Source organism: Schistocerca americana, chromosome 8, assembly GCF_021461395.2.
Source record: "Schistocerca americana isolate TAMUIC-IGC-003095 chromosome 8, iqSchAmer2.1, whole genome shotgun sequence".
Lineage (NCBI taxonomy): Eukaryota > Metazoa > Arthropoda > Insecta > Orthoptera > Acrididae > Schistocerca > Schistocerca americana.
The window spans coordinates 433350892-433371712 of record NC_060126.1 but is presented as its reverse complement, the minus strand read 5'-3'; the positions used below and the strand labels follow the sequence as shown (position 1 = coordinate 433371712).

The 20821-nt window shown below is 39.1% G+C and overlaps 1 protein-coding gene across 1 annotated transcript in view; it reads left to right on the top strand.

Annotated features, from left to right (window-relative positions):
• Positions 1-20821, top strand: part of LOC124544951 (signal peptide peptidase-like 3) — a 69426-nt gene that overhangs the window by 36024 nt on the left and 12581 nt on the right. The window contains exons 5-8 of the mRNA XM_047123697.1: positions 213-332; positions 432-510; positions 5527-5639; positions 18976-19127. Of these exons, the coding sequence (XP_046979653.1) occupies positions 213-332; positions 432-510; positions 5527-5639; positions 18976-19127 (464 nt within the window). The remainder of the gene's footprint in view (positions 1-212; positions 333-431; positions 511-5526; positions 5640-18975; positions 19128-20821) is intronic.

Genomic DNA, 20821 nt, shown 5'->3' with positions numbered 1-20821 from the left:
TTCCATCACACACATGTGATGCACTACCCTTGGGTCTAGACTCTGACTGTTGTCATCCTCTGCCTGGATAGAAAAAACAAAGAATCAAGAGTGTGAAGATAGGGTTGCAAAAAATCATATGATAGTATGTAGTGCAATATATGCAAATGTAACTCTCATAAAGAGGTATGATTTGTTGATGTATATATGTTCAATTTTCTTCTCTTTCACAGATGTACAAACTTTGGATACCATGCAGGCCCTTTGCCTCCCACTAGGAGCTTCAGTTTCACTCCTAGTCATGTTCTTCTTCTTTGATTCTATGCAGATGTTGTTTGCTATATGCACAGCAAGTAAGTGAAATGTTACATCATTCTACCAACTAAGTTTGAACTTTTGTATGCAGTGACATGAGCTGTCTGAGATTAATTTTCATCATACTTTTGTTTCAGTAATTGCAACAGTTGCTTTGGCTTTTTTGCTGCTACCAATGTGTCAGTACATCATAAGACCGTGTTCTGATGGAAACAAGTGAGTGGTAGTGTACTGTATTAACATGAGAGCTCAACTATTCATTATTATTGCGCGTTCAAAAATTAGGAACTGCCAAGCAAATATGGTTCCGGTTCATGTTTGGGGTCAATTTTTAGTTTATTAAAATCTTCATGTCACTTAGTAGGCAGAGATTTATGTGGCTGAACATGTTACTCCTTTCTGCGCCACACTAAGAATGAGTGGCAGATAGTGCAAACCACTTCTCTTTCCAGTATTTTATTTTTGAATGTTTGATACTTTTTTTTCTGGGATTGTTTAAAAGAAACTTCATCTAAGGGAGTAAATTTTCTGTGGTGGCATGTACATACTGACAGGCAGTTTGTTTGTAGAGTTGCAGTTGAGGAGAAATGACTGTAAGTTATGTTATTATTTATTAAATTTTATGATATAAATGGTAATAAATTGCCATTTACTCAAGCATGGACATCTGTATCTTGGTTGCTGAAAACCGACTAATAGCAGAAGATTTCTGAAGAGTAATAATTAAAAGCTCAAATTCAACACATTCTCATATCTAGAAATAGCCATATATGATGACCTGTCCTCATCATCTCTAGGTTTTTATTCCATAAAAAAAATTATGTAAAAATCTTAATATTGTTAAATTTATGTAAGTAATGCTGTAAAATGTAAACTTAGAACCTCAAATATTGCTGACTGTAGCTACCCAATACAGCATCAGAAGTTGATAAAAATTCCAAGATTATATTTGTAATGAAAACCCTAAAGCACAAATTACCATCATGTGTTAACTTCTGTGAGTATGTATTTATTTTTTACTCACAAAACCTGTTAACTTGTTATAAGTCTGTGCATACATTCAGTATTTTGGACATTAAAAGAAATATTTACTTAATATGCAGCCTACTATTGGATCACATACAGTGTTTCAGTTTATAGCTGAGTTTTATAAAATGCTGTTCTTTTGTTTATGTAAATAATTTAAGAGTAAAGGTACAACTGATTTGGTAGTAGAGGTGTGGAGTCACTGACAGACACACTTATTTACCTTGTGGACAAATCCTTTTTTGAGCTAGAATGTACAATTGGAGTGGGTGAGGCAAGAAGAAAGAAAAGAAGTGGGGAGGGGAGGGAGGATTGGAGGAGAGTGGCAGATAGCTTGGAGGGAAGGCAGCAGGTGTATGAAGTAGGAATCTGGGAGGGAGATCCAGCAGTAGCACAGGAAAGGTATGCAACACGGTGAACTGGTGAGTTCGTACAGTGCATGATACTGATGACATGGGAGAGTGGATGCATAGGTGGAGACAGAGCAGAGGAAGGGGAGACTATAGGGAACATGGTGTGGTTGTAGGATATTAGCGAAGATTGGGTTGAGAGGATTACGTGAAGGAAGGAAGTTTTGATGTGTTTCAAGGATAATTCCCATCTATGTAGCTCAGGAAAAGTGCAGCAGGGAGGGGGGGGGGGGGGTTGCAGATGGCACGTTATGTGAAGCAGCTTTTGAAATCAAACACATTGTGCTCACGAGCGTGTTCTGCCATTTGTCAGTCAGTTCTGCTCTTGATCACAATTTGTCAGTGGCCATTCATTTCAGTGAGCAGTTGGTTGGTGATCATGCTTCTATAGAGTCTGTGCTATCTGTGAAAGCAGTCACATATACGCTATGTGATCAAAAGTATCCGGACACCCCCCAAAAACATATGTTTTTCATATTAGGTGCATTGTGCTGCCCTCTACTGCGGTACTCCATATCAGTGACCTCGGTAGTCATTAGACGTAGTGAGAGAGCAGAATAGGGTGCTCCGCGGAGCTCACAGCCTTCGAACGTGGTCAGGTGATTGGGTGTCACTTTTTATACTTCCACACTCCTAAACATCCCTAAGTCCACTGTTTCTAATGTGATAGTGAAGTAGAAACAGCACAAAAGCATACAGGCTGACCTCGTCTGTTGACTGACAGAGTTCGCTGACAGTTGAAGAGGGTCATAATGTGTAATAGGCAGACATATATCCGGACCATCACACAGGAATTCCAAACTGCATCAGGATCCACTGCAAGTACTATGACAGTTAGGCGGGAGGTGAGAAAACTCGACTATGAAATCCGAGCGGCTGCTCATAAACCAAACCTCACGCCGGTAAATGCCAAATGACACCTTGCTTGGCGTAAGGGGCATAAACATTAGATGATTGAACAGTGGAAAAACAGTGTATGGAGTGACGAATCATGGTGCACAATGTGGCATTCCGATGGCAGAGTGTGGGTATGGTGAATGCCCAGTGAACGTCACCTCCAGCGTGTGTCATGCCAACAGTAAAATTCGGAGGCAGTGTTGTTACGGTGTGGTCGTGTTGTTCATGGAGGGGGCTTGCACCCTTTTTTATTTTGCATGGCACTATCACAGCACAGGCCTTAATTGATGTTTTAAGCACCTTCTGGCTTCCCACTGTTGAAGAGCAATTCAAGGGTGGCATTTGCATATTTCAACACGATCGAACACCTGTTCATAATGCACGGCCTGTGGCGGAGTGGTTACATGACAGTAACACCCCTGTAATGGACTGGCCTGCACGGCGTCCTGACCTGAATCCTATATAACACACCTTTCGGATGTTTTGCAGCACCAACTTCGTGCCAGGCCTCACCGACTGACATCGATATCTCTCCTCAGTGCAGCACTCCATGAAGAATGGGCTTCCGTTTCCCAAGAAACCTTCCAGCACCTGATTGAACGTACGGCAGCAAGAGTGGAAGCTATCATTAAGGCTAAGGATGGGCCAACACCATATTGAATTCTAACATCACCGATGAAGGATGCCATGGTGCCAGGTGTCCGGTTATCTTTGATCACCTAGTGTAGCAGCTCTGCTGTAATTTCTGGCCAGCACTTTATGTGGGCAGGTCCACGAGCAAAGTTACCAGTCCTGTTTGTGTGTCTGTCAACAACTCAACACCTCTGTTGTGCTGCAAGTTGTCACCTTTACTCGTAAATTATTGACATTCTGCTGGAACTTCGCATACAATATTTATTCTTGACCTTCTTCATCCTTCAGTAATTTTTCCTTTTTTATGGTATCTAGCTTCATTTTTACTGTTTTTGTAATGACATTTATGGTGAATACCAGAAACATTTTATTTTCCGTAAATGAGTGGATTATATCTGTTTCCTGAACTCCAGCTGACTCTCTCTCTCTCTCTCTCTCTCTCTCTCTCTCTCGAAAAGAATATGGATAATCTTATTGAGTGACCCCAGTCACATTGTGCAACACTCTTAATAAATATGGATTTTAATATACAACATTTGAAATAGGAAAACTGTACCTAGTTGCCAGTTGATGGACCTCATGTAGCTGAAACAAGGCTGCTGTACAGATCTTAAAAAATGCTGTCCAGATGTTTGAATTCTGAGAAAAACTGAATGTAGGAAGAATGTGTTAACATACATGCAGTAATAGTATGAAAAGTGCACTCTAAATTTGATATATATGATGTTTGAGGGGAGCCAAGTCCTAGTAGTAGATACAGTTTCCATTTCCTGACACAATAAATATCAGCATTGAGGAGGAGTGTGAGGGTTTGAAATGGTGAACAGTTACTGAATGTGCCTTCTGTTTAGTGTACTCTGCAATCAAACATTGTTTGTAGACAGTTTATCTGTGAAATATCGTTCAGAAATTTACATAGGTGGAGAATTTGGTGCTATTGGAACAAGTATAAAAAAAGTTGGAAACAATTTACAGCTCATTTTACGATTAGTGTTGTTTCCTCATGAACTACATTCCCCTTGGCATATGTGTTGTTTAAGTTGTGGAGCTGCCACTGACAGGTTGAATGAGACAGATTTCACAAGGGAGTTGTTCACACAAGTAAAAGCTATTGGATGAGGAGGCATGTCAAGGTGTGACACATGTTATCGAGCTAGGTGTTGCATTGGTTAAGATACTGGATTCACATTCAGGAAGCGCAGAGGTCAAATCTCTTTCGGGCTATAAGGATTTAGTTTTTCATAAATTGATAGAGAGAAATGTCATGATGGTTCCTTGACAGGAAATGTGGTAGCTTGTTTCAGGGCACAACTTACAGAACACTAAAGCTTGGCGTAGTGAAGTAGCTGATGAAGATAGCTTAGTCCAAAATTTTATAATAATGGAAATAATTTTTCCTATTTTCATGGAGCAATATTCAGCTTTATCTAAGCCAAGATGATGTGAAACAATGGCTATAGGACATTGCTTGAACACTAGCGCATCTGGCCACCTACACGGTGCAAAAGCATACAGTTGATGGCTGGTATACTATGAGAGAGAATATACATAAAAAATATCTTTCATACGTCTTCCAAGGGATCTGACACAGTTGACTCGTATTAGGAAGGATATCAATTCAAATCCCCATGTAGCCATACTGATTTAGGTTTTCAGTGATTTCCCTAAATTACTTAAGTTAAATGCTGGGATAATTCCCTTGTAAATAAACATAACCCTGTATACTACCATTGACATCTTGCTGATCTAAATGTTACCTACTGTAAAGTACAACACTTAACCACATTTAGCAATAATTCCTTTTTATAACCCCCCATTCTCTCTACCTGTCTCTCTTCCCTCTACCCCCCCCCCCCTCTCTCTCTCTCTCTCTCTCTCTCTCTCTCTCTCTCTCTCTCTCTCTCTCTCTCTCTCTCTCTCAGCCCACTACCGCCCCCCCCTCTTTCTCTCTCTCTCACACAGGCCACTAACCCCCCCCCCCCCCTCTCCCTCTCTCTCTCTCTCTCTCTCTCTCTCTCTCTCTCTCTCTCTCTCTCTCTCTCTCTCAGCCCACTACCCCCCCCCCTCCCTTCTCTCTCAGCCCTCCAACCCCCATCTATCTATCTATCTATCTATCTATCTATCTCTCAGCCCTCAAACGTGCCCGCCCCACCCCACCGCGCCTCAGCCCTCTTCTGTCCACTTGCCCATTGCCATCCTCTGTCTTCTTTCTCTTCTTTTTGTTCTGTTTTTAATTCACCACTTAACATTTTCTGGTGTGTTTCAGAATCTCATTTGGGGTATGTGGTCGTTTCACTGGAGCAGAGCTGTTGTCATTCTCTCTAGCAGTCTTCATTGTGTGCATATGGGTTCTAACTGGCCATTGGCTACTAATGGATGGTGAGTTGAAAAAGTGCAGTGTAATTTCCTAGACCTTATAATTTCCATAACTTTACATGATATCTTCTTCTTTACTCCATGTTTCCACCATTTGGTGGTTATTAAGTTATTCTTAGGCAATATGTGGCACTGCTGGCCAGTTGCTTGCCATCCAGGAGGTGGTTTGTTTTTAGAATCTGGTCATGTTTTGGGGCTGGTGGATAGTTATGTATTTTGATGTGACAGCTATATTGTATGTTAACCATTTCTTTCTTTATTTTTGCTTTGTATTCGTGCATGGCTGATCGGTGTATTTTTGTATCATTAGTCTAAAGACGATGTTTTTTAAATGTGTCGTGAATATAGGCTAAGAATAATTTTTTAAAGCTACTTTAATAGAAAACGGCCTATGAAGAGATATGAACATTTTTGTTAAGTCTATACATAAAGCACTGATAAGTAAGAACTTACAGCTAGTTAGTGTCACCTTATAAATTTTAACAGAGTGCAATTGCAATGGCATAAGCAGACCTAAAGTGATTTTTCAAAGTAAATTGTATTCTATTGATCTGTTTTTCTCTGGTCTCATTTCATTTACAAATGGAGTAGATTGAAAGATCAGTGGTAACCCCCTGAGATGGACAGTAGGCTCTATTTTTTAAAACATTCCAACTATGGCCAGCTACCATTTATTTTTTTTATTTTCAGTCAAAATTTTTAGGTGTGCATCTTTTTTCACAGCATAAATTAAAGTTCTTTGGAATGATACCACATTATGAAATTTAGTCCTCTACTTGCGAAAAGACACATTTTCCAAGCCCTTTTCCCATTTTTTGTGACCTTTATTCCTTTTTTCCTCTGTGTCAATAGCCCCCTTTCTGCCTTTCTTCTTCTACTATAGCTTTTGAGTAATCTTCTTGAGCCCACTCCATTATTCATAAGAGAAATGATGTACAATTATATATGGTTTTGAATTAATTGAAAGTCAAATATTTTATAGTGATGACAACTGGATTCATAGTTTCCTGTCAGAGGTCGCAGTTTGTAGTAATTCACAGAAAGATCAAATAAATTCATTGAAAGATAAAGACAAATTGCAAAAAGATTTAGAAAAGATATCTGTATGGTGCGAAAATTGGCAATTGACCCTAAATAATGAAAAGTGAGGTCATCCACATGGTGCTAAAAGGAATCCTGTAAACTTTGGTTACACAATAAATTGATCAAATGTAAAGGCCATAAATTCAACTAAAAAGGTAGGAATTACAATTATGAACCATTTAAATATGAAAGAACACATAGAAAATGTTGTGGGGGAAGGTGAACCAAAGACTGCGTTTTACCGGCCTATGGGTTTCACTGTTCGTCGCCACTAAACTGCGGTCAGCATGGATGCGTGAGGCTAGCAGCTGCTGCGGGGGCTATACACAGCAACGTTTAATCAACGGTCGTTGGGAGGATGCTGTTTGTAGTCCCTTGCTAACTCTGAGCGGTCAGTTCTTCCAGCGTATCGCATCGTACCATAGCATTCTGCTGTTTGTGAGCAGTAGCCACAGTAACAAGCTAATTTCTGGTCACAAAACCCAATTGCCTGTGAGTTCCCTAACAAATAAGATTATAGGAGTACATCGAGAAATTTCAAAGAAGGGCAGCACATTTTGTATTGTCGAGAAACGGGAGAGAGTGTCATGGACATGATACAGGATTCGGAGTGGATATTGTTAAAACAAAGGCATTTCTTGTTGTGGCGGGATCTTCTCACAAAATTTCAGTCACCAACTTTCTCCTCCAAATGTGAAAACATTTTGTTGATGCCGACCTACATAGGGAGAAACGATCATCATAATAAAATAAGGGAAATCTGAGCTCGCACAGAAAGGTATAGGCATTTGTTTTTTCCATGCGCTGTTAGAAAGTGAAATAATAGAGAATTATTATGAATGTGATTTGATGAACCCAATACCAGGCGCTTAAACGTGGTTTGCAGAGTACTCGTGTAGATGTAGAGTCCTTAGCTTGCAGTGAACATGTGAATAGTAGGCCTACCTTTTTCAGTTAATGTGGGACAGAAAGTACGCAAAGCAAGTGTGTGTGTGTGTGTGTGTGTGTGTGTGTGTGTGTGTGTGTGTGTGTGTGTGTGTAAAATCAAAATCCTCTACCTCTCACTTTACTGCTGTAAATAGTTGCAACAATGCACATGCAGCGAGAATGTGCATTCTATCCTTATTCTATCCTTACAAATTCACCAGAATCAGGAGCCTGCTGTTTGTAAATGTCAAATTGTTACTAAATGAGTGTAGTACTAGATTTTACCATGACGAAGGCATCCAGTGCCAGATTTCTTGTTCTGGGCCGGGAATTCAAATGTGATTTCATAGAAATCGATAGGACTGTTATGTGATGTACTACTTTTGGTTCAGGAATTTTGTTTAATGAAAAACATTTGCAAAATCATATGAAAACAACACATTTCCAACTCTAAGCGTCAAAATAACAAGACTTCAAACAAACAAATCATTGCGACCTCTATTATGAAATGAAATTGTACAGTGTTCATCTAAAATCCAAAATTTTAAGAATTCAGCGTTGATGTGTGCGCGTGCGATTGTCCGTGTACAGATATGTCAGTGCCCGATGAGAGCATTTTAAGAAAAAATTACAAGAATCATGTTTACCAAGAAACGGTACAAAGGCACAGAAATTTCTGCTACCAGAGAAGATATATAATCTGCAGACAGAAATCTTTTTTGTCAGTAATTACAAGTACCTGACTAGTTATTAAATGATTAGAAAAACAAGGTCTTCACAAGGAAAAATGATAGTGTATATTTTTCTGTAAGGGAAGTTAGATGGCTTTTCCACAGACGAACTTGATCAAGTCTTCAGAAAAATCTGAATACTGAGAAATTTGCCACATCTGTAGAGTTGCCACTCTGAGTGAACAAAAAATTTGCCATACTTATTTCTGTAGATTGTGGAAGAAGTTGTAGCATCAGCAAAGACATTCTGTCACCCAAAAAAAACAGAATTATTTTTAAAAATTTAGAGATGCCCAATATCTTGAAGTATAACAGTTTCATGTTCGTTCCTTGTTCTGATGAGCGATGATTTGTTGTACTTGTTCATAATTCAATAAACTAAAATAGAAGAATGAGATTTTGTTGAATTAGTTGAGTAAATAAACACCTTTTTGTCCCCCCCTTTTTTTTGTCTGAAATTTGCAGCTAAAAGTCTTTACCCTGATCATTTCCACTCCTGGGATTGGAATGACTCCTTACCCTCTCCCTTAAAACCCACATCCTTTCGTCTTTCCCTCTCCTTCCCTCTTTCTTGAAACAACCGTTGGTTGCGAAAGTTTGAATTTTGTGGGTATGTTTGTGTTTGTTTGTGTGTGTGTGTGAGTGTATACCTGTCCTTTTTATACCCTAAGGTAAGTCTTTCCACTCCCGGGATTGGAATGACTCCTTACCCTCTCCCTTAAAACCCACATCCTTTCGTCTTTCCCTCTCCTTTCCTCTTTCTTGAAGCAACCGTTGCTTGTGAAAGTTAGAATTTTGTGTGTACGTTTGTGTTTGTTTGTGTGTCTACCAACATGCCAGCTCTTTCGTTTGGTAAGTCACATCATCTTTGTTTTTAGATATATTTTTCCCACGTGGAATGTTTCCTTCATTTTGTCTTCAGTCCAGAGACTGGTTTGATGCAGTTCTCCACACTACTCTATCCTGTGCAAACCTCATCATCTCCGAATAACTACTGCAACCTACATCCTTGTGAATCTGCTTCGTGTATTCATTTCTTGGTCTTCCTCTTTGATTTTTACCCTCCATGCTTCCCTCCAATACTAAAGTGGCGATCCCTTGATGCCTCAGAACGTGCCCTACCAACCGATCTCTTCTTCTAGTCAAGTTGTGCCACAGATTCCTCTTCTCTCCAATTCCGTTTCTTACCTTCTCAGTAGTTATGTGAGCTACCCATCTAATCTTTAGCATTATACTGTAGCACCACATTTCGGAAGCTTCTGTTCTCTTCTTCTGTACACTGTTTATCACCCATGTTTCTCTTGTGTACATGGCTACACTCCATACAAATACTTTCAGAATAGAATTCCTGACACAGAAATTTATACTCAATGTTAATAAATTTCTCTTCTTCAGAAATGCTTTCCTTGCCATAGCCAGTCTACTGTTTATGTCCTCTCTATTTCGACCATCATCAGTTACTTTGGTCCCCAAATACAAAACCCATTTACTACTTTAAGTGTATCATTTCCTAATCAAATTCTCTCATCATCACCTGATTTAATTAGACTACATTCCATTATCCTCGTTTTGGTTTTGTTGATGCTCGTCTTGTATCCTCCTTTCAAGACACTGTCCATTCCGTTCAGCTGCTCTTCCAGGTCATTTGCTGTCTCTGACAGATTTACAGGTCATTTGCTGTCTCCGACAGATTTACAATGTTGTCGGCAAACCTCAAAAATTTTCATTTCTTCTCCATGGATTTTAATTCCTACTCCAAATTTTTCTTTTTACTGCTTGCTCAATATACAGATTGAATAACTTCGGGGGTAGGTTACAACCCTGTCTCACTCCCTTCTCAACCACTGCTTCCTTTACATGCCCCTCGACTTTTATAACTGCCACCTGGTTTCTGTACAAATTGTAAATAGCCGTTCGCTCACTGTATTTTACACCTGCCACCTTCATAATTTGAAAGAGTATTCTAGTCATCATTGTCAAAAACTTTTTCTCAGTATATGTGTATATTTCAGTAGAAAACTGCATGATATTCTATGAGGCAGCTAGTCGTCACCTTCAGATGCTGATTTGAATTATGCATGCAAACAAAGTAATTCTCATGGATACAGAATATTATTATGGTAAATTGTGGCAGTGTCAAAGGTCACAAAAATATGCTGTTCCTGAGAACCTTGTAGGTAGATACCTTGTTAGAAAACTTGAACCAGCATTTGCAGATGTAGTCACATGATAAATAATTTCCAATAATAAAATATTGAGGATAATTTTTCATGTGGAATGACAGAAAAACGTTACTGCATATTGGCTTCAGACAACAGTAAATGAGAGTGTTGTGTTGTATAATATATTTTATCATCAGTCTGATATTTCCTAAGCAGCAAGGGCTACATGATATTTTGGTGGATCCCTCTTGGAGGTCCCAGTATAGTTGCTTTTTATGTTTCTCAATTCTGGCTTTAGATGGCATTCATTCAGATGGCTTGTTTCTGTGCTGCCACAATCAATCCTCTCTTCCTTTTTCATGGCTCCATTCATTAACTACAAAAAGTTCCTTTCCGTGTCTACTTTGCCTGTAATCTTCTTCAACAATTATCTCTGCAGCACCTTATTTCTATTGAATAACTGGCTTCGTGCAACAGCTTCAGTTCCTGTACTTACCTTGTTGTTTCCTTTTTTCCAATATGTCATCATCTTCTACCCATATTGTCTTTGTCTTTCTTCTGTTCATGTTCCTGCTTCAATGGCCCCTTTCTTGATAGCCTTCTACATTAAGAATCTTAGTTCTAAAAAGAGTTTCTCTCTGTTGTTTCTGATTCTGTGATGATGTTTTCGGTTTTGTGCCCTTGCCTGTGGTTCTGTGTTGTTGCCTCTTTCCATGTGTATTATTATTTCTTATTCTGATTGCGATAAATATACAGCATAAGAACTACTTCATTTTACATAACATTATAACAGGTCTACAATAGGATTTGAATCAGTGGATAAGCCATTTTCAGTCATAAGACAGCTTTTGGCTAAGAAGTTCCTCCTGAAGAAGATGAAAACCCTGGTAATATTATGCACAAACTCTTCCATAAATTTCAATCAGTTTCTCATATCATCAATCTAAACTCAAATCAGTTTTCTAAACACCTTCCATTGTTACCAGCAGCAGACACCATTTCTTGAGATTGTGTCATGCTTATCAAAGTGACCTGTATATATGGTTTGAATTTCCATTCAGTTGCCAATTACGCAAATTTATGGCTTATTGTTGTAATTTAACACCGCAATCTTTCTGTGGTTAGAACAATTATATTATGTTGTTAATGGGGTCTTTGACATTTAATAACACATTGTTAATATTTACAGATGCTTCAAAAATAAGATCTAATGAATCAGTTGCTTGTGATCTAGTAATAGCCATAAAAGTAGCTCAAATATTTGTAGACCCGAGGACATCACAACATACCATTTATATCAGTTCTGAAAGTGTTGTTCAGTCTGCTAAATGTTGTCAAAAATGGAACTATGATACATACATACATTTAGCCAAAAGCATTCATATGATGGCACAGTGCAATGATAAAGAAATCATTTGTTCTTTCATTTGGATCACTTGTCACTTGGGCATTACTCATAGTAAATAGGTAAATCAGCTAGCTAAGTCTACAGTAACATAATCAATTTTTTCTTGCTTATAATTTCCTGAATGGGATCTTAATCCAAGGATCAGTGACAAAATAAATATGTATTGGGTAGAACACTAGGAATTATATATATCTTGTAAAGGAAAATGGTATGTTTCAATACAAAAAAAAAAAACAAATCTGCATAACCCTTGGTTCCACAACAAGAAGTTCTCAATGAAATTAATAACAAGTGAAAAATCCGGTATGAGCTAACAGTAGTGAAATAGGATAGACTGCTATTCACCACATTGAGGAGGCAGACATGAAATTTAAAGTACACTAAAAATAGTCAGTTATTAGACTGACTCCTTTCTCACATATATACAAGACGAAAACACACACGCACAAACAAAACCATTGTCATCTAAGAGTGCTAAGGCCTAGCTGCAACTGTGATACCCAGCGATCTTGTCTGAGTGCAACAGCAGTAGACTATTATCATAAAGCAGTGTGCTTGACGTGGGTGCTGGGAGTCTGTCACAGAAGTCACATTGTTTCCAAACTTTCTACTCCACTCATACACTCACTGCAGTGATAGACATGTATCACAATATTGAACCTTCATTTGTCATGTGAAAGTGCACATATGTGCATGCATGTGTATTGTCCACATAGAAAGACAGACTTTGTCACATAGCTAAAGCTACTGGGTCATATTTAACAATGAAGGAAAAGACAGATTGTTACTTGCGGTAAAGACACGTCAAGTTTCAGACAGGCACAATTAAGACACTCGCATATAGCTTTTGGCCACTGCCTTCATCAGTAAGTGACACACACACACACACACACACACACACACACACAATAAAGCAAGCACACCTCATGCACGTATGACCACCAACTCCAGCATCTCACACTGGAATGCCTACCTGGAGTTTCCATTGTTTGGGTCTCTGTTTAATATATAGGGTTAATCAAAAAGGGCCCGCATCTCGTGGTCGTGCGGTAGCGTTCTCGCTTCCCATGCCCGGGTTCCCGGGTTCGATTCCCGGTGGGGTCAGGGATTTTCTCTGCCTCGTGATGGCTGGGTGTTGTGTGATGTTCTTAGGTTAGTTAGGTTTAAGTAGTTCTAAGTTCTAGGGGACTGATGACCATAGATGTTAAGTCCCATAGTGCTCAGAGCCATTTAATCAAAAAGAATCATCCAATTTGACCAGTCTATATTTCTGAAACTAATAAACATATACAATGAATTTTGTTTTTTGATGAATGGAAAACTCGAAAAGTCTTCTTTCACGCGTTGTCATAGGTGTTCAATATGCCCCCCTTGAGATGCACGGCATATGTCAATGCAGTATTCAAATTGTTCCCATATTGCAGCGAGGATGTCTTGAATTATTGATTCCACAGCTGTTGTTATGCGATGTCTCAGTTCATTCATTGTTGTTGGTAATGGAGGCACGTAAACAGACTCTTCTATAAACCGCCACAAGAAATAACAACACACAGTCAGGTGTGGTGACATTGGAGGCCCGTAATGTAAGGCTGAATCACTTGGTCCTGTGCAACCAATCCATCATTCAGTAATCCTTCAATTTTTAAAATTCCAGCATTTCCAGATGCCAGTGTGGCGGTACCCTCTCATGTCGTGCAGCTTCACGTGGTTGTCCGGTACCCCATATTCTCACATTATGATGGTTCACACGAAAGTCATGCTGAACAGTTCTTACTGACTCGCACTGCGCAAAATATAGATCACAAAATGCTCTCTCTTGTCCCAACTCCTTTTTTACTAGAACTGAAGTGGGCACAAACTGCCGCTAATTAGCAGTAACCATGTAAAACTCAAGAGTTCGCTCTTTCCAACAGTACGTTGTTCATGCACATATCTGAAATAACATAATAGGTATGATTTTTTAAAATCGGATGATTCTTTTTTATATACCTTGTACTTTAAATGTGCCTGTCTGCTTCCTCTATGTGGTGAATAGCAATCTATTGTACGAGGTGCATTCAAGTTCTAAGGCCTCCGATTTTCTTTCTAATTAACTACTCACCCGAAATCGATGAAACTTCTCGACGTAATCGCCCTGCAGACGTACACATTTTTCACAACACTGACGCCATGATTCCATGGCAGCGGCAAAGGCTTCTTTAGGAGTCTGTTTTGACCACTGGAAAATCGCTGAGGCAATAGCAGCACTGCTGGTGAATGTGCAGCCACGGAGAGTGTCTTTCATTGTTGGAAAAAGCCAAAAGTCACTAGGAGCCAGGTCAGGTGAGTAGGGAGCATGAGGAATCACTTCAAAGTTGTTATCATGAAGAAACTGTTGCGTAACGTTAGCTCGATGTGCGGGTGCGTTGTCTTGGTGAAAAAGCACACGCGCAGCCCTTCCCGGACGTTTTTGTTGCAGTGCAGGAAGGAATTTGTTCTTCAAAACATTTTCGTAGGATGCACCTGTTACCGTAGTGCCCTTTGGAACGCAATGGGTAAGGATTATGCCCTCACTGTCCCAGAACATGGACACTCATCATTTTTTCAGCACTGGCGGTTACCCAAAATTTTTTTGGTGGCGGTGAATCTGTGTGCTTCCATTGAGCTGACTGGCACTTTGTTTCTGGATTGAAAAATGGCATCCACGTCTCATCCATTGTCACAACCAATGAAAAGAAAGTCCCATTCGTGCTGTCGTTGCGCGTCAACATTGCTTGGCAACATGCCACACGGGCAGCCATGTGGTCGTCCGTCAGCATTCGTGCCACCCACCTGGATGACACTTTTCGCATTTTCAGGTCGTCATGCAGGATTGTGTGCACAGAACCCACAGAAATGCCAATCTGGAGGCGATCTGTTCAACAGTCATTCGGCGATCCTCCAAAACAATTCTCTCCACTTTCTCGATCATGTCGTCAGACCGGCTTGTCCGAGCCCAAGGTTGTTTCGGTTTGTTGCCACACGATGTTCTGCCTTCATTAAACTGTTGCACCCATGAACGCACTTTCAACACATCCATAACTCCATCATCACATGTCTCCTTCAACTGTCGATGAATTTCAATTGGTTTCACACCACGCAAATTCAGAAAACGAATGTTTGCACGTTGTTCAAGTAAGGAAGATGTCGCCATTTTAAGTATTTAAAACACTTCTCATTCTCGCCGCTGGCGGTAAAATTCCGTCTGCCGTACGGTGCTGCCATCTCTGGGACGTATTGACAATGAACGCGGCCTCATTTTAAAACAATGCGCATGTTTCTATCTCTTTCCAGTCCGGAGAAAAAAAATCAGAGGCCTTAGAACTTGAATGCACCTCGTACTTCATTGTTGGAATTTATAAAAAGTGTAATTTGGAAACATTTCAATCATGGAAACATGCCAGCACTTCTCTGTACATTTCTAGTCTTCAATTTTTCTTATTATGATTGTGTCAATATCTCTGACATTGATATGAAACTATTTTCCTCACTTCTTTGAAACACATTGTTCATAGACATTGCACTATTATGCCACTGGCTTAGTCGGCTGTTTTGTTAATTAATTTAAATTTTTCTGTGAGGGTAACGAAAGAAAAAAGATCTTTGTGAATATTCCACAAAACCTAATTATGTTTACAATTTGATACAAACAGGCACAGTAGCTTTTTTGTAAGAAGGCCAAACAAACAAAATGATTTAATAATTAATTTTATGCTGTTAAAATTAACAAAATTTTGAGGTAAAATTTACACAAATGTCAATTTTACGAGAGGAAGTCAAATGAAAACATTAATTATCATCATCTTTTTTTTAAGAAAAGTGGAACACAAGTGTATCATTTTTCAATCAAGTCTTCCTGTCGTTCAATACACCTCCTCCAGCATGTAGGAAGTGCATGGACTCCTCTGGAGAGGGGGAGGGGGTTCAATCTTTTGGTCATTTGCACAGCCGCTTGCGCAGCACAGGCTTCCCCTCTTCATTGGAATACTATTTCTTTCCTCACATCACCTCTTTGAGTGCTCCAACATCTGGTAATAACTGATGACAAGATCTTGTGAGTATGGCAGATGTGGTAAGAGAATCAATCTTCCAGTTATGGAGTGAGCTCTCATGGCATATGTCTTCCAGACACTGTGTGAAACTTAAGCACTTCATAAATGATGTGGTGTGCTCAGCCATGAGTAATGTCCAGATTTGCGGCTATTTCATCCACTGTTACCTAGAAATTTTCTGCCTCAGTGGCTTCAACTGCTGTTGATGTCATAACATAGTGTGCCTCACTGTCTTGTCACAGAAGTCACACTATTTCTGAACTTTTTGCCCAACTCCTACATTTGCTGTAGTGATAGACATTTATCACCATACTGGACCTTCATTCACTGATGGATTTCAATAAGTTTTGTACCTTCACTGTCCAGAAAACCTATGACAGAATATTGTTATTCCTTGGTGCATGCCACAAGAGTGGCAGCCAGTTTGAACTGATTTGTGGCAGTGCTTTGATTATCTGTAGTATGCTGCCGCTTGTAGGGCATTCCTGATATCATTGGTAACAGTACTGCCAACGTACAGAACAATGGTAAGAAGTGTTGATTTTTAATTACACTTTTAAGCTTTTTCATTTGACTCCCTCTCGTACTGTTCGTAAGTACACAACTAAGCCTTTGGTGAGTAAACTCCCGTCAGTAAAGATAAAAAAGGTCGAATATTGGAAATAAGTGATGTAGTCACAAATTTTTGTACAGTGGTAGGAGGGTGTTCCACGAACAGTATACTAAAAATCCTGATCGGTGGGGATGGGATACATTTGAAGGTCACTTTTGTATGTTTTTCTTGAATAATTCAGAACTGCAATGTCTAGCAAAAATATATCCCTGTACAAAATTGACTACATTAAGTGTGCTGCAACAAAGTTCCTATTCATTTTTTTTCCATAGGACCATTATTTTGCACTAGGAGAGCAAGGCAATATTGAGAATCTTGTGTGGCATCCATGTGTTGTATATTAAGTGGTTTTTGTAGGGCAATTTGAGGTAGTTTCCCAATTTGATAGACAACAGTTTTTCATCTCGACTTCCTCTACACCACTGTTGTACTTTGTAAACAGTTACCATTTACACCATGTGTACAGGAGAGAGATTTATATTCTTGATGTCATCTTGAATTACAGAATAACTATTATTGATAGTACCTTAATATTGATGTAGGCAATAAAAACCATGTAACTCCATTTTGTTAAATTTTGTAGAAGCAAACACGGTTTCTTAAAAAATATATAAAGTGATACAGATGATGTTGCCACGTCTGCAATTATATAGTAGAACCTCAGATATTGACAAATTAAAGAAATACATGCAATTTCAAATCTCTCTTTGATAATGGAGTTAGTGATTACTGGAATCACAAGGTTTCACAGATAAATGGAATTACAAGGTTTCATTGCATGCTATTGGTATTCTGTTTCCATGAAATAAATTTAACATCATATCTTTAAAAACTATTTGAAAACTCTTGCATTTGGTGACAGAAAAAAGGAACTTGAAATTATTGTATCAGACAAACATCCTTGTGGCCTAAAACCTTTTTGCAGCTTAAAACTCTGTACCAGGCTGGGACGTTAACCCAGAACCTTGCCTTATGTGGTCAGTGCTCTTATTGACTGAGTTATCCAGGCATGACTTATGAACAGCTGTTTAGTGAAAAATTGGATCTGGGAATCGTACACTATATATGTGAAAAGTTTTAAATACTTTTCATGTTTTTTAGAGAGCTGCACAATCAGGCAGACCTAAAGTACTCAACATAAGCAATATTACCTAGTGTTCAAATCATTTAAGTGAATTACATTCCATGACACAATTTAACTAACCTACAGTATTAGTGCAGGATGTAGGAGTTCGCAACAAGAATAATCTTAAACTAAGGTTTGCATAGCTACCATTTTACACCAATAGCCTTCAACATTTTGTGTGGATATTGAAAATACATGTTACGAGTTGCCAATATTGTGTGTGTATGGTGAGAGGCAACTTTCCGTTTCACAATATTGTTACATTCCATCCTGGATTTTCCATTGTCCAAAATTTGTTCTTGCATTTTGTGTTGAAATGTGAAGTTCTGTTTCTTTTATAGTAACTCATATTGTTAACCACAAATCTTGTAAGTGAGTAGCTTTACTGTGAGGTCAGTAAGAGGCCTAAGCTCATAAAATGGTAGCCTATGTAGCTTCATGAATTAACACTATTATGTTGCTCTGGTGGATCACTTTTGGATTGAAGAGCATTGTTTTTGCCTGATCTGGGCTGTCTCAAAACATTTCATATGACATAAAGGAGGGAATCATGTAATGTAACCAGTTTAAGTGTGAAATTATTGCTGACTGTGGATAGTCATCTGATCTTAATCGTAGCTGCAACCAGCTTGAGCTGGAGGTCACGAATATCTGCTTTCCATGGGAACCTATTATCCCCCCTTAGACCTAGGAGTCTTGAGTTCACTGTAGTGTCAGTGGAATTGTTTATAAGCTACAGGATCACTAGACTATATGGGAGAGAATTCAATGTACTGTCCACCTCTGAATGCCACTAACTACCCAACATGTTCTGACCCACTCCCAGATCCCACCCCACCTCACCCAGGCTCTGCTTTGCTGACGTCCTCCATATGCAACATTACCTGTGATTTCCTCCCAAGCTCCTAATTAAACACAGAACACCTTATTGACCTATCCAATGAGAAACTTAATTCTGCAGAAGTTCAGAATTTTTTCAAAAGTTACACTTTCAGCCCAATGATGAAAGTCAATCATGCTGGGCTGATTAAAGATCTACTCTCCTCTTTACACAGTCTATACAATGTGAACACTTTTCTTGCCACAAACCCTGTCACTGCTCCCCACCCCAAGTTACTATTTCCCCAATCTTTTTACGACCACAGAATCTTTTATTCCTTGATGTAAGCTGAATGGATTTACACTCATTTCTGAATTTCAACTAATTTTTCTGTTTCAGCAATGGGTATGGGACTGTGCGTCGCGTTTATTGCGTTTGTGCGTCTGCCCAGTCTGAAAGTGTCGACACTTTTGCTGACTGGACTGCTTATTTATGATGTCTTCTGGGTTTTCTTCTCGTCATATATCTTCAACACAAATGTCATGGTCAAGGTAATGTTTAATAGCAATTTATTATAATTATAAATATGAGATTTTATATTATGCTATATAGCTCATACTGTAATATGTGGTGGCAGGTATTTACAATAGTAGACTTTGCATCAGACTATGATTAGTGATATGTTTATGAGAGTTATCTACAGAGCTACCTAGATATGGCAGCTTTCATTACACTTCTAAAGTCAGTGAAGTTTCTGTTATGCTGAATTTGTTGTTTGTTTGTTTGTTTGTTTTATGGCCATAGTTATAGCAACCATGCAACAGCAGTCAAAACTTAATGTATAATGCAAGTGAATAAATAGAAATAATACGTTGTTACTAGTTATGAAAATAAGTTTGGAGAACCTTGTCATGGCAGTAATGAAAATTGGAAGGAAAAGTTATAGAATAATAGGAAAGGCTAAGAAAATGGAACATAAATGAAGAAGAGTAAGACAAAGACAAAAAGGAAAAAAAATATTTAAACACAGGGAGAGAAAAGTAATGAGGGCAGTCCTGAGGCCTTCAGCACATTCATACAGAGGAGGCAGTTTGCTTTGTAACAGCAGAATAATTCTTGGAACAACAGATGATGCACCAGTGCATGTTTAGTAGTGGATATCTGGTGGAGAAAATTCACACACACACACACACACACACACACACACACACACACACACACACACCCACACCACCCCCATCCCACTCTTATTTCTCATAGCCCCCTGTCCCTTCAACCCTTTGCCAAACCCATACGCCCTCACCACACCACACCCTCATCCAATATTGTACAGTGTAAAGGTACACAGCTAGACTTGACTGAGTAACTCTTTTCACCAACTAGTCTGCATTTCTTTCACAAAATAGTGAATGTACTAGACACGTGTAGCGTGCTCTGATTGTCAAAAGACTTGAGTCAAGTGTTGTAAATTTGTGACATTTTTCTCCATGTAGAAATAAAATTACTTAAGTTCATGGGTCCACCTTTAAAGTAAATTTTGGAACAGGCCTGACCAAGATTTGTGCTCCTGGAGCACGCTCGCGTTCTGCGAGTACAGTTTGTTCTACTCGGTGCTCTGGTTTTCCCAACCATTGCACTCTTCCACTCAGGTGTGGGACTGAGATGGCAATATGCCAAAGGCTGCACACCTGTGAAACTTAAAACATGTTTGCAATGCGGTGCAACTACTTCTAAGAGTCGATCATTGTAGCACAATTTTATAAGTGGGATTTTATCACATGTTTATTTTCAACTTTTGTTGCCAAAGCAGTAACTTCTATTACTTCAGTAAAGAAGTATATTAGATAGTGGTAAAACGGTCAGCAGAATTACAAAAATCTTTACATACAGTCTGTTACAGTAAGTTGTGGTGTATATACATTTATGCCACATTTGGATTTTAGAATATGTAATATACATGGTCCTATGGTTTGTGATATAGTCAAACACATGGAGTTATGCAGACTAAAATCTTTTGAACTCTAACATTGATGATGGGGCTTCATCAATTCCATAAGAGGATTGGGGGGGGGAGGGGGGGGGGGGGGGTCACTCATGTATGTTGAATCAAACACTGAAATAAAGTGACTGGCCAGTGCAGTCGAGGATACTGCTCCTCACCCCTTGGCGCCACTCAGAGTGCTAGGCAGGAGTGTGGTCAGAGCGCTCTTGCTTGTAAAGCACTTTTTGGCCAGGCCTGTTTAAT